The sequence below is a fragment of the Phaethon aethereus genome, assembly GCF_964289735.1.
Source record: "Phaethon aethereus genome assembly, chromosome: 1".
Classification (NCBI taxonomy): domain Eukaryota; kingdom Metazoa; phylum Chordata; class Aves; order Phaethontiformes; family Phaethontidae; genus Phaethon; species Phaethon aethereus.
Genome location: NC_138575.1, coordinates 82,881,111 through 82,895,843, shown reverse-complemented (window position 1 = coordinate 82,895,843; position 14,733 = coordinate 82,881,111). Strand labels below are relative to the sequence as shown.

Here is a 14,733-nt window from a genome sequence, read left to right as displayed (position 1 = left end):
AATGTGAAAGGGACGGATAGTTCCAGGATGAGGGCTGGCATCAACCACTGGCAGGCACATGACCTGGCATTGGACTCACGCTCTCCCCATTACTATCTCTAGCCAGTGAATTCTCCATCCTACCATGTACACTGGAGGAGTTTCCACAGGAGATGTGCCCAATGATCTGCCTTGCTCTTTCCCTTTCTGGATTCCTCCCAAGCCATAGCTCAGTAGAAGAAGGGGGTTGAATCCATTGAACTGATGGAACAACTGAGCCTGGATATCTTCATTCTTGATAAGCCCTCTAACCATCTCCAGCTGGTCTTTAAGGGGTGTATGCCAATATTGGCTATTCAACTGCAGGGGCAACTCACTCTGAATTTTTCAAAAGGAGCAGCACATAGAGATGGAAACAACTTTCTCAGGCTCTGAGAGAGAAGAGGGGTTCAGACATAGTCCTTTCTCTGCTTTTGCCCACTGTCTAGCTTTGATTTTACAGCAGCTCCTTGTGCAGTGCGCCATCTCTTCTGGTCCTTCTGCTCTGAGGCAGCCAGCTCTGCCCAGACCTAGATGTTTTACCCAGCAACGCAGATCGCACTTCACAGACAGGTATCCAAAACCAAAACAAACCCACACATGCATACAAAGATAGGAATAAAAAATAGATTATGCCATGCTTATGTGCCCAATATAAACATAAAACGTCTGCTCATGGGGTATTCTTTTAAGATTTAATTGATTACATAAAATACTGCAATCAAGTCATACTTCACATATGCTGGTGGGTTCTTCTACATATAAAAAAATTTGTACCAAGTTGTTCAAGTTGGAAAAGAAAATTATTTCAATTGATATATGTTTCCTTTTTAATGTGATGGGATCAGTTTACCTCAGTTTACTTGTAGTCAGTAAAAAGTTATCTTAAACTATGACTAATACAGAACACTTACTAGTGAATATAAGAATATCTATGAAAAGAGTTTGGTATGAAATTAATACACAGTTTTGGTTCTCATGTCATCTTTTGCCCATCCCCAAGAACAACGCTGCAGAGGCTCATGTTAATTCAAAGGTCTTTTGTCCTGCAGGATGGGATTTTTCTTACTGGGGGTGGATTTAGCATACAGGCAAAATTAGTTGTACGGGGTCATGTAGTTCCTACTCCTGTACTCAGCTTTAACAGCCACATTCCCCTAGCAAATTCAAAATTAAAAAAGGTCTCACTTCCCCTCTTTAGAAGAACCAGTGAGAAAACCTCCATTCCTTGGCAGATTAGCTATGTCTGAGCTATATTACCAAGGTATAGCAGAAGTCAAAGTGACAAAATTTCCTCATTAGTCCTACTTTCAAAAATAAATTAAAAAAAAAAAAAAGAAAAACAAGATCCTTTTACGCAGTGGTCCATCCTGTCTGACAAGGGGCAACTATTTGTCTTTTATTCTCAGTGATGGAACCCAGCACAAGTGCAATGCCACATCCCTACAACATTTTGCATTTGTTACTTCTTGGTATTTTGCTCAGACTCACCTAAGAGTGTGAACGAGTGCTTGTGACAGTCCCCAGCAAGCAGGTAACTGCAGTCCCCAGCAAAACTGTAGAAAGAACCATCAAAGGTTTTGATGTGATCATTCCCAAAAAGGCTGCAACGGGAAACTGATGACTCCTGAAGCAAAGAACCTGGTGATCCTGCATATCAAAACACAACATAACTTGTAATGTAAAACAATTCATCTGCTGGCATTTACACATTCTGTGTCCTGGACCTTTAGCTCTAGCTTCTAGGCAGACTGTATGCCTGGCACGACAGTCCATAGGTTCAAGCACAATTTTTTTTTTTTTTATTATATGCATTAGTGAAATGGCTTTTTTGCTTTATTTCTACTGGCCCAAACCTTGCATGGGACTTTTCAGCCCTGATCCTTTGAAGAATGCCACGCGTTCGTTCGTTTGTTCCTGCCTGCAATCCCATTAAAATCAATAGGGCAGTAGCAAAGCCCCATAGTTTGTTCAGCCAAACGTATCTGACTTCAGGGAGCCTTTGTGACTCAGCACAGTGCTTGTTGCAAGGTAAAGAGCCAAAAGGAGTAACCTTATCAAGGTCTCCAGCATGATGAGAATATTGCCTGTGATGAGAATATTGCCTGAGCCAGGATCGAGGATTAGATGGGCACAAAGCCGGGGGGGGGGGGAGGAAGAGGGGGGGGAGTGTGATGGGGAATCTCACAGAGGAAACAGTGAGGATGTGTTATAGTTCCTAGACATCAGAAAATAAACATGTTTTCCTACCTGATATTACAGCGGACAACAGTAAATTTGTTAGCAGCACTGCCAAGAGGAGCATCTGTCAAAAATAAAAAAGAGAGAGATTAGAATATTCTTCCTTTGGGGTGTTTAGTCTGTTTCACAACAACTCACCATTTTCTATCCTTTTTTTATGAAGTTATTTTTGAGGTTCTACAACATTTTATAAAAAACCGTAATCCATGCAGACTTGCACACTAATTTAGTTACTCACCCATGCTTCTTTAAATAGGTAATCTAGGAGAATAACTATTCTTTGTTCCTGTTTTCAGTTCTCCTTGCAGGGATATGTGGGCTACCTCCACAGGAAATCCAGCCGAACTTACACACATATTCCGATTTACCCGAGTTACTACATTGCACACACAAAGCCCTTCAATATGTAGCATTAGTTATCAGATAACCTGACATGAAGAAGCACACCAGACTGGATCAGCCAACTTGGCTCCAATAGAAGTCACCTCTGCTGCACAAGATTTGCATCCTGCCCAAACATCCATGAAGGGAAAGAACATACAGGTTTTGCACCAGCCAACAGGTCTGGCTGGCAGTCCATTATAACCACATGCTTCTAATCCACGGATTTCAGGGTGATAATATGCTTGGGATAAGGGGCAAGAAGTAAAGGGAGGGAATTGTGCAGAGATTAGAGACCCAGGGTGAAAACTTCCATTCACCAAAATCAGTTTTAGCGTTGCCTCCTGCTTTCTACAACCAAAACGTCAGCCTTTGTGCTCCATATGTCTATAAACTACCTCCTGTACTGCCAGGCCTTTCAAAATAATAATAGGATACGAGTGTCATGCAGGTGGTGAATTATAGATGCGTTCTGTGGCAAGACATTAGCAGTTAAAGGATGAAAGCTGTAGGGAGCTCCATCTAAGTGAGTTAATTTCAGCAATCATGTAAGCAACTAGAGAGGCTTAAATATACCATATTTAATATATTAATGCCAGAAGACCAGACACACCTTTCCCTGAAAGAACCCTTCAATTAAAGGCTGGAATACATTTCGCAAAGACAAATTCTGATTTCAGTTTACAGACGCACATTTCTTATTGATGTCAGTTATGTAGGTCCAATTCACAGCCACATAAATAAACACTGAGTTTACCTTATTTACAAGAGATGGGAAAAGAAAGAACTATTATAAAGCTGAATTTAATATAATCCTGCAAATGCGAATCTGACATAAGGCTGTTACTGCTGCAAGATAGCTAAAAAGTGACAACTGCATGGGAATGTGACTACAAAGTAATGATAAAAAAACAATAGGCATTATTCTCAGATTACACACTTGGATAGTGTAGTTTTAGTGCATGCGCTATGTCATTGTGACTGAATCAGGTATTGTTTTTCTTTGTTAACCCTTCAGTTTTACAAAGCAGGCAAAGCAAAAAGACAGGGTATAAAACCCTTCTCTTCAGCCCCCTTCCACCTCCCGGTCTGTTCCAAGCTGCAGACTGAAGCTTCCCCCAATTCTAATCGAGCAGGTGCCACTAACAAATCAGAATACAATCCAGTAAGATCTGCCAGTATATAACCCTCTATAATTTTATCACTGGCTTAATTAGAAATGAATGTACCTTCTCCTGTGTGAGATTCCTCCTGCACATGATCAAGCAGCTCCTCCAGTTACCACCTATAGCCTACAACACCATTGTTCCTGTGTTCCCTCAGAAGACAGGACTGGAAGGGCTTTGGTCTGAAATTTCTTGTTTTTGTACAAGCCAGGAACTCTTGTTCATTTAAAAGCAAAGATAAAGACCGAACGTCACATCCGTCTGATTCTCAAGACAATAGATTAAATTGCTATCGTGTAAATCAGTAGCCTTAATTGCCAGAAAATTACAATGAGGGGAAATAGTTTTAAAAACTTACATGACAGATAAGTCTTTGAAATATATTTTGCATGTGTATGTGTGACAAATCTCACTGTCTGAGCCAATAGGCAGCGTATTTATTTGGAAGACTATTGTTAAAGAGGAATAGTAGGATGCTCCATACCTCAAAGTCCACAAAGCCATGTAGTATTTTTTCCTGTGAACTGCTTTAGAGGAGAAAGAAGAAAAAAAATTCAGAGCTAGTAGTGACCTGTTTTTGTTCTCCAGGTACAAACACATTTGAATTTTCTCACATTCTACTAGATCAACATATTCAGTCCTTGAATTTGCAAACGTTTATAGAGGTACCCTCAACATGGTACACATGGTAACAGGCTAATAATGACGTACTTGTTTACAGAGGTGGGCACAAGCTTTATGGGCATATGTGCAGCACTGAGCAAAAAATGCAGAGCAGATGACACCTTACTTTACTTTCAATGTCCTATGCTTTGTATTTTCAGTAGCTACTAATAACAACAAAGGGGTTAGGAGGCAACACATTTCCCCGTAAATCGTATTTTGCCACTAGTTCAGAGAATCAGGTCCTTACTTTACACCAAGAAAAACAACACAAAACAATAAAAATATGCCTCCTGAGAGTCCTCAGCAGGCATGTCTGTCTTGTGCACAAGCAATTCTGAGAATGAAGTGAGTATAATCCCTGCACACAGTTCTAAGAAAACAGAAAAAAACCAAAAAAAATTTAAAAACCCCACACTGTAATATCATCATTTCTTCCTGCAGGCAATTTCCCTTATGATTTCTACTGATGACTAGGTTGATACTTGCAGAATGGTGATGGATTATTTTTGAGACAATTTAGGTGATGAGTCTGCTTAGGTTGAGGAGCTACAAATAATACAAGTAATAAATTTTTAGCCATACTTACTTTGTTTTGTATGAACCCTTCACGACATCTGCGTGTTAAAACACTATAGAGCTGCACTACAGCTACTGAGTGACAGAAAGAAGGAAACACAGACCAAACTGTTTCTTTCCATGTGAAAAGCCAGAGAACAAGATTTTAAAATGAACACTTTCCGTCAGGATCTTCTCATCCAGATGCTCCTGCCTTTTCTCCAGCAGCAGTAAGGTCTGCCCCGCTCACGTTCACGGCAATGCAAGGCCCACAACTGACAGCAGCTGGGAAGATCCTGGGGAACATAGGAGAAAATGTCGCACGTGTGCAGAAGCTCGGCGTCCACTACAGTCATGGCCTTTGCCGTGCTCCACAGGCATCCCTCCAGCTTGGGGCGATCCGGGCAACCCCTGCCGCTGCCGTAAAGTACCAGCAAAGAGCAATCACGTATCTCCCCAGCTTCTGCCCAAAGCGCTCCTCTGCATTTGCAAAGGAACAACATCTATGGGAAAAAATATGCAAGTTGAAGTTTTATAAACTGCTTCTTTGGCATTTTTGCATTAGAGGGTGCAACAGCAAAACCTCTAGACAGAGGAATCAGTAAGTATGGAGGCTCTGACCCTGCTGTAATCTGCCGGCCAGGGGTTTAGCCAGTCTAAACCTGACATGACTCTATAGAGAAGGGCTAAAAATCTTTCACATGAAACTGCCTTCAAGGCTGAAGTTACGGCTGAACAACAAGCAGAAATGGGGCAACAGTAGAGACAACAGGCAAGATGCCTCTTGATTTTCTCTTAGTCTCACGTCTGCTTCTGGTTTTGTATGAAAACGGAGGAATAGTGTTGACTGGGAATCATTCTCTCCTCTTGGGTCCAGCTGCCAACTCTCAGCAGGTCCTGCATACGTCCAAGAGCCTGGGCATTAGTGATCACAGAAAGATGTTCTCAAAACCTTTCATTACAGGAATCCCAGTATTATTCATGATAAGGGGAATCAGATCTCCTATCACCACGGTCTTTTGTCTTCTCAGTTTTAATCCTTTCTGTGCCCGAGTCCCAAAGCAGTCCCTTCATTTGCTAACAACTTGTTGCAAATCTAAATCTAAAAGGTAGCTTTGATTCACATTTTTTCTTGGGCACATACAGAAGACTGAGTGAGAGTCCCTTAAAATATGCTTTAAAAATAGAAACATTGATGGTTCTGTTCCATAGCCATTTCTTTACCGTTATTACAAGAAGGGGCCAGTTCTTCAACAATACAGGATTGTTTAGTCTGTAACTGTGATGGATGGCTGAGGTCCTCCTTTATTAGCTTTTGTGCCGCTGCCTTCACACCCTGACAAGCTTTATCTGGAGCGCCAGCGAGGGAGAGAGCGAACCGCATGAAAGTCTGAGCCCATCAAAAGGTGCTTTGGAGAGAAGCAGGCTGCAGGTGGGCAGGTTACCCGACTTGGACTGAGCCTCTGAAGTCCACGCACGCTTGTCTGTGTGATCAGAGCCTTGGTCGACACCGGGCGACATTTTGTGGCTCGCACTGCCAACGTTTAATAGGTAGTTCAGATAATCCAGGCACCACGACACCTCTTAAGTGTCTTAGGGACCTTGGGAGACATAACAAAGAAAATTAATTGAGCTAGACACCCAAAGAACAAACTTCCTTTTTCCCTTCTGGCTCCATTTTCTCAAAAGAAAAAAAAAAAAAAGGAAATGGTAATTAAAGAGCACATTTATTGGCTGATACTGTACATTGTTCCAATACAAAGCTTAGTGATGCTTGGATAGATCTGACATGTAATTTTACAAATAATACACCCGAGACACAGGAGGACTATACGAAGGACTATGCACTGCTGCTGGAAAGCCCCTTACAGCCAGTTCCTGGAACAGGATAGGAAGGACTTCTGAGAAAAATTATCCATAGTACTGCTTTTCACTGCTTTGTTCAAGTACTAGCTCACGTGCAACAAGTCCACTGTTTCCTAACAGTTATATGATAACATGTACTGAGGCATTAGACAGCATGACAAGTTCGTCATCGATTTTGTTACACAGACAAATACATATGCAAAGTGCCCGTGTAATGAAACCTGCAATACTGAGTGCAGGAAGAGTGATGAAACATACAGGGCCTGAAAAACAAAACAATGAAAGTTCCTTGATGTAGGTAAACTGAAGCCTAGCAATACTGAATTTTGATTCTGCGCTTAGGAACTGGCAAATTAGATTAGGCTATGGAAGCAACACAGGATGTCACTTGAAGACCATTTAAAAGATGCAAGCATCTGCTGTAAGAGAAATTAATCTTATTTAAGGAAAATATACCAATGAGGTTCAGTAACAAAATTTTCTTCAGAATTGTTTTTTAAGAGGGAAACAAGCCAATCTAGGATGTCAACACATAGATCTTAATAGAGCCAACTAACCTGATGACTCCAGCCTGATTCTGACCCCGCTGTAAGCATGTTGAGCTGAAGTACTCTATTCTGGACAAAGTTTGTTTCCCTAAGCATCACTTAATTTCTGCAGGCAAAGGCATTGATTGATTTTCTGAGGTCTGAAAAGTGTTCTTAGCATCTTGAGTAAACTGAAGTCCCAAATGCCATATCCTCAGATGCCACACAAAAATCAAATGAAGGACGGTGTACTTTGAAATGCAATAGTTGGAATAGAAGATGTGCCTCATGAATTAACAGAAAGTTCTTTAGCAGAGACTCATGGGAAGGTAAGTCATGCTGCTTCACTGCCCAGAAGTAATCAAAAAAGTGAAAGACTTACAGGAAATGGGCAAGAGAAAAAAAAACAACAATCATTGTGCAATTATAAACACAAAGCACAGTTTAATCTTGAATATCGTCTGTGCTCTCGGCCTCAAAAAACACTTGAAATTCTTAAGGATAGAAAAAGAAGAGACACAATGATGGTTAGAGGTTGGGAGCAACTTCTCTGCAAGGGGAGGAAATTTCCAACCTTAGAAAATCAGAGAAAGAAAGTGAGGAGCATCTACGATATCACAAATGGCATGGGGAAGGTAAATAAGAAGTAAGTATTTATCATTTCTCCCAGTGTAAAGGCGGGGAGCAGTCAATGAAATTCTCGGAGAGTTGCCTTTAAAGCACATAACTGGAAGGTCTCAGCACAGGTCACTGTGTCAAAAAGGAGTCAGACAAATTAAAGAAGCACTGGTCCATCACAGGGATGGATCAAATCACAGGGATCAAATGATGAATCAGATAGTGTTTGTGGCTTAGAAAGTTTTACCCTGTTGAGTGTTGGAAGCAGAAATCCCATCCCTTAATGTTATACTTCACTTCTTACAACTCTTTTACTAAGCAACAGCTGTTAGCCAGTAGAATCCTATTTTTCGTTCCAAAACCAAACCACGACAGCTTTCCTTACCCCAGTCTGAGGGAAGGTATGTCTCAGTGGTTTTTCACAACTGAGATTCATATTAACTTTTCCATTAGTGACCCAACAGTGAAAGCATAAGCAACAATGAATAAGCTAAAATAAGAATCATTGCAAATAGTTCTGAAAAAAAAAAGAGCATCCCATGACAGTTCCTTAAATTCCAGAGCAGCAGGCTAGAAATAACACAGGGAACAGGCTTAGAAAAGTTACTTCTGCATTCCCTCCTATCTTCCCCATGTCCAAGGGGAAAAAAAAAAAGAAAAAAAAAAAAGAAAAAAAAAAGCCACACACACCCTGAAACGCTCCCATCAGAATATCAGCTGGAAAAGCCCACATAACCCTGTATTTGAACACTTCCCTTTGGAATATTTAGGCTACTGTACTCCTTCGAGGAAAAAGCCAAGCCAAATGAACAAAGTACTCTAGTACTGAAATGGAGTATTGACGTTCCCCATGCAGAGAAGCCTTGAATGAGATTTATACTGCATAATTATTCATTGACACATTTTAAGGGCATAAGGAAGGGTGGGGAAGACAAGCCAGCTACAGCTATTCAAGGGAAAGGAGGACAGGCGGACAGCTGTGGGGGCCGGAACGGCAAACGAGACACGCACTAGCAATGCAGTACCGTCCCAGAAGTACGGGACACTCACGGGGGCCACCCAGAAGGCTGCCCCGAGCCCCTGAGCAGGGCAGCAGCAGTGCCCGCTTGCCCCTGGAGGGACTCCTCGGCCAGGCCAAGGCGGACAGCGAAGCCGTGTCACGACAAGAAAGCCGGAGCCATGGTCTGTTCCCGTGGCAGCTGCCGGAACGGGACTATATTTGCTGCACACAGCAGTGTAAAATAAATTTCAGCAAGAAGTAGCAGAATTTCTCTGAATCGCCCAGAAAGCCTATGTGGAAAACTATACAGTGCTATTGGCTCTAGTCCTGGATGAATTGCAGGGGCTTCAGTGCATTTTTGGGGTCATCAGTTCCTTCTCCTAGCACAGCTAATGACAGATGGTTTAAAGAAAGACACTCCTCAGAGAGGACAGGAGGCACCAACCACCCATATTTTGTATTTGTAACCCCTCAGCCTCTGGCCATCCTTCCACATGCTGGGAAGTTCACAAGGCAAAACACACTTGGGTGCTCTCCCTCCAACTACGGCCACCCATCAGACGAGGGCAGTATTAGAGATAATCCGTCTTACCACCAGTTAACTCCTTCCCTGGTGGCAAGTTCATGGGATTTCCAATTTCACAGCCTTCCCTGGGGTTAATCTTTTGAGTCATCCGACCCAAAAGGACATCGGGCTGTAGCGAATGAAGAAAGGCTCTTTGGTGCTACCCTGTATAAAGCTCTTCAGCGTAGCTGCCAGACCACCAGACTACAGACCTGCCACATAGCAGCCTGACAAACCTGACAAGCATTTGGCTTACAAGCCAAGGTGCATCCTGTAAGACCAGCGATCTGTCCCACAGCATCAAAGCAAAATATCCCCCCCTCCCGTACAATGACCCTATAACGTCTCTAGGAAATAAAAATACTATAGCTGAAGGATGGTGTCTTCAGCTGGTGCCAACTGGTACTGCTCTGCCGAGGTCAGTGGCACTACTCTAGCCTGTGCTAGCCGAAGAGCCAAAAGCCTCAGAAATTTGCATTACATTACAAAGAGTTACCAGAAACCGAATGAAAGGGCATAGGAGAGATTATTCTTGTCCTGGCCTGTGGACAATTTGTCCCTTACACAAGTCAGGTATCACCTTGAGGGTACACGCCTGACTGTACTTTTCTCGGACGCTAACGCAAGTCTCTGCGTTCCCAGGCAGGGAATGCTCCTGTGGAAGAGCAGCACAGCCTGGGAGGCGATCGCTCCTTTTCAGTCTCCTCCTGTAAGAGTGTGGAAGCAGTTGCTCACTGACCTTTCTCTTTTGCTTGTTGATGTCCTAAGCCTCCGCCCCTGGGTTGGAATTCCCCGCACACAGGGAGTCAGCCAAGGCCAATTCAACAGTTTCCCTCCTCCCCTGGAATTGTGGTTTTCACATTCCTTTTTTTTTTCCAACTAGTCAACACTCTAGCCTTATTGGCTTACACTTGTATTTACATGCACAAGATTTTCTAAGCAGGGTCATCAGTGCATACATGCTATTCACTTTACCAAGTCCACTATTACCCCGTGGTATACTTTCTATTCATCTAGCCTCTTCCAGATAGAGGAAACATTTCAGCATCCTCATCATACCTTAAGACCAGCACTGACATTAGACACTAACCACTCAACCACTACAGTATCCCCATTAGCCTGCTGAAGAAAAAAAAAATATATACAATGCGAGGGAATTTTTCCATTAAGATAATAAGAGAAAATGAGAGTCTGAATTCTGCGTGACGTCATGCCAGTTTTCAAAACCCATGCTTTAAAAGTAGTTATTCTCTCCCTCTGGGATTAAATTTGTCCAAATGCCTGGCTGCTAAAATGACTTTAAATGAAACCGTGAAAAATATGACTCGCTAACACTTCTGGATGTGGGCCTGTAAAACAGTTGCAGTAACAATTCACCTTATAACACCATATATACAGTAGAGTAATTCATTACTAAATTAGCCAGTGTCACTCTCAGATACACACCAAGATCTCCAAATCTCATTTATATGGAAAACGTCCTCAGTTGGTCTTTTAACAGTAATATCTGGGTTAACAGTTACAGTGTTTAAAAAAAAAAAAAAAAAAATCAATCACCCTTCATTGAGGATCCTGGGCCAAAGGTAAGAGGAGGCCAACAGATCAGAAAGGTACTTTTGAGTGGACATCAGACAAAACAGCCCCACCACCGTGCTCCTCATTCAGGCAGGATGGGGGAGAATCAAAGGCTGTTAACCCCAAAGTGATTAAGCACCATGAATGTGCATGTACAAACGCACACCGATATATGCATCCATTTGCACATATCCACCAATACATCTGTTCTGCCAGGAAAACATTAATGTACTAGCAAGGAGCAGAAGTAAACAGGAATGACCAAAAGATGGGAAATACCCTCTTAGGGTGGGTAGACAGTTGCAAAGGCAGCTCACGAAGCACCAGGGAAGCAGGCAGCAAAAGGACCTTGGAATTTCTTATTTTTTCAGTTAAAACGCTTGTAGCCAACACAATGCAAGAGGGCAGCTGATCCCTTCGGACAAGCAGGTCTGTTTAGGAAAGAATCTGCACTTTTCCTGTGCTACTGGTACGGGACGGTGACCACAAGCCACGGGGCAGCACTGGGAAAGCCACCCGGTGAAACTGTGCTAAGTAAAACAAACCATTCTGAAGCAAATACAATAGATCAGTAGTTACAGCCTTAAAAAGCACAAGTGGTTATTTTTGCAGAGTGAGGCCTTTCCTTTACAGAAGGGAGCAAACACAGACACCGTGCTGCTGCTCTACAGTTTGAGAAATTATTTCACCCCCCTCCCCTTCTGTAATAAGACAGAAACAATACTTTCGGTATTTGCACGTGTGTAAGCAAAGATAAACTAACGTCTCCTGCTCTGTGCACAGGGCTGCTCTAAGGTCCTAGGAGATTTACTAATGATGGAGTTTACTAATGACAGACTTCCTGAAATGCTCCTGCAAGAGCACAAGTTTCCATCCAGGGTCGCAACTGTTAAATGTCTTTCCACTGCCCGACTGAGACAGCATCCAGCACCAGCAGGAACTTCTGCGTTCAAGGCTGACCCCTGTAGGATTTTCCCAAATTAATTATTTTTTGAACTAGAATACCAACAGGGTTCATTTAATGTTTCAACCCAATACAACTGTTGGTAAACTGTTCCAACAATTAATGCCACACCACGATAAAAATACATGCTGTAACTCTGGTTTCAGTTAGCCTAACCGCAGTTTTCAGACAGCACATTATATGAAAGCTTAAGAAACACCTTTTATCACGTTTTCTCCACATACCTGCCCGGACAGTTCAAGCCAGTTCTCCACCATCCACTTATTAAGTTAAATCAACTGAGCTCCCAGAGTGTCTCCCTAAAGCATATCTCCCCCTCTATCTTAAATGGTTTTCATGGCTCATCTCTAACTCTCTCCAGAGACCAGAACTACAGCCAGGTTTAAATATCTAACACTGGCACTACCTCTATGAATACAACATTACCTTTCTGGTCCATATCCCTCCGTCCCCTCACCAGCATCTTCTACCAGCTCACCATGTTAAACAGCATAAGGCAGAGACAGATGCTATCTAGGACCTACGTTTGCAGGACAACCAAGGGATCAGGCCCAGCCAGCACAGGTTCATGAAAGCCAGGTCCTGCTTGACCAACCTGATCTCCTTCTATGACCAGGTGACCCGCCTAGTGGATGAGAGGAAGGCTGTGGATGTTGTCTACCTGGACTTCAGGAAAGCCTTCGACAGCGTCTCCCACAGCATTCTCCTGGAGAAACTGGCAGCTCATGGCTTAGACAGGTGTACTCTTCACGGTGTGAAGAGCTGGCAAAGATGGCCGAGCCCAGAGAGTTGTGGTGAATGGCGTTAAATCCAGCTGGCAGCGGGTCACAAGTGGTGTTCCCCAGGGCTCAGTTTTGGGGCCAGTCTTGTTCAGTATCTTTACTGATGACCTGGATGAGGGGATCGAGTGCTCCCTCAGTAAGTTTGCAGATGACACCAAGTTGGGTGGGAATGATGATCTGCTGGAGGGGAGGAGGTCTCTGCAGAGGGATCTGGACAGGCTGGATTGATGGGCCGAGGTCAACTGTATGAGGTTTAACAAGGCCAAGTGTTGGGTTCTGCACTTTGGTCATAACAACCCCATGCAACGCTACAGGCTTGGGGAGGAGTGGCTGGAGAGCTGCCCGGCAGAAAAGGACCGGGGCGGGGGAGCTGGTTGACAACCGGCTGAACACGAGTTGCTGGAGCATGTCCAGAGAAGGGCAACAAAGCTGGTGAGGGGTCTGCAGAACAAGTCTTATGAGGAAGACCTGAGGGAACTGGGGTTGTTCAGTCTGGAGAAGAGAAGGCTGAGGGGAGACCTTGTCACTCTCTACAACTACCTGAAAGGGGGTTGTGGTGAGGTGGATGTTGGTCTCTTCTCCCAAGTAACTAGTGATAGAATGAGAGGAAATGGCCTCAAGTTGCACAGTGGAGGTTTAGATTGGGTATTAGGAAAAATTTCTTTACTGAGAGAGTGGTCAAGCATTGGAACATGCTGCCCAGGGGGGTAGTGGAGTCACCACCACTGGAGGTGTTCAAAAAGCATGTAGACGTGGCACTTCAGGACATGGTTTAGCGGGCATGGTGGTGTTGGGTTGATGGTTGGACTTGATGATCTTAGAGGTTTTTTCCAACCTTAATGATTCTGTGATTCTAACACTCTACCAGAAACAAACTTTCTCAGAAGGATGATTATCATTTGGCCACCAATGATCATTGTGATAAGCATTCAGTTGTTGGGGTACTTCCATCATTCCAGGTTTTCTAGTCACACAAATGATGTTATGGCAAATCTTAAAGACACCTAAATGTGTTATATTAATACTATTTGTCAAAGTTGTGATCTCACTAAAGATTTATAAGATGTGTACAACATGATCTGTTTTTCATAAAACTACCAAAACCCCTAAAAACTGAAGTAGCATAATGTAACGACTAATCTACCCAGATCCTTCCACACTTTTAAGTATAAATTATTTGGCCTCATTGGTTTAAAATATCTAGCTTTAATTTACAATGACATTTAGCAAGCGAATGCTAGATGTTGGCTGCCCTTGTAAGCAATGAAAAAAAATCACATTATCATTTCCTAATGAATACTCTTCATATTCAGAACAAGTAATTTTGACATAAAAACAGGTTATATTAGTGCTGCCAAACTACAGGTGACAAATACCAACCAGCAAGGGGGATCTTAGCCATTAAAATATTTTCTCTATGGATTTCAACTTTGCTGGGACTTCAACTTTCATGTCTTTACCAGAGATTCAATCACAGTATTCATATTGGCCTCCACTTAATAAAATATTTATACATGCTTTCAGACTCATTGGCTTAATTCTCTCTTGAATATGGGCTACAAAATGAAAATTTCTCTTACTAAATGCTCCTATACACTTTCTATTGTCAGGAAACTTTTGCACACAAACAAAACAGTTGTAAAAGATTGGGAAGAATGCTACAAATTAAACCAGATTTCATAGAGATGCCAGTTCCCGTTGAAGAGGGAGTTTCTGAAGGTCTCCACTAGGAAGAGTAGTCCCCATGATTGAAGTCTTGGCCCATGGAGGTTTGTTACACTGCGCCAAGGGAAGCCAGGATTTTACCTT

At 42.8% G+C, this 14,733-nt stretch overlaps 1 protein-coding gene across 1 annotated transcript in view; it reads right to left on the bottom strand.

The window, feature by feature from the left end:
• VWF (von Willebrand factor) overlaps nt 1-3,899 on the bottom strand; it is a gene marked incomplete at its 5' end in the record, with an annotated part of 151,528 nt that extends 147,629 nt beyond the window's left edge. The window contains 3 exons of the mRNA XM_082013969.1: nt 1,510-1,668; nt 2,269-2,323; nt 3,870-3,899. Coding sequence (XP_081870095.1) covers nt 1,510-1,668; nt 2,269-2,323; nt 3,870-3,899 — 244 coding nt within the window. The remainder of the gene's footprint in view (nt 1-1,509; nt 1,669-2,268; nt 2,324-3,869) is intronic.
• Between the last annotated feature and the right edge of the window lie 10,834 nt (nt 3,900-14,733).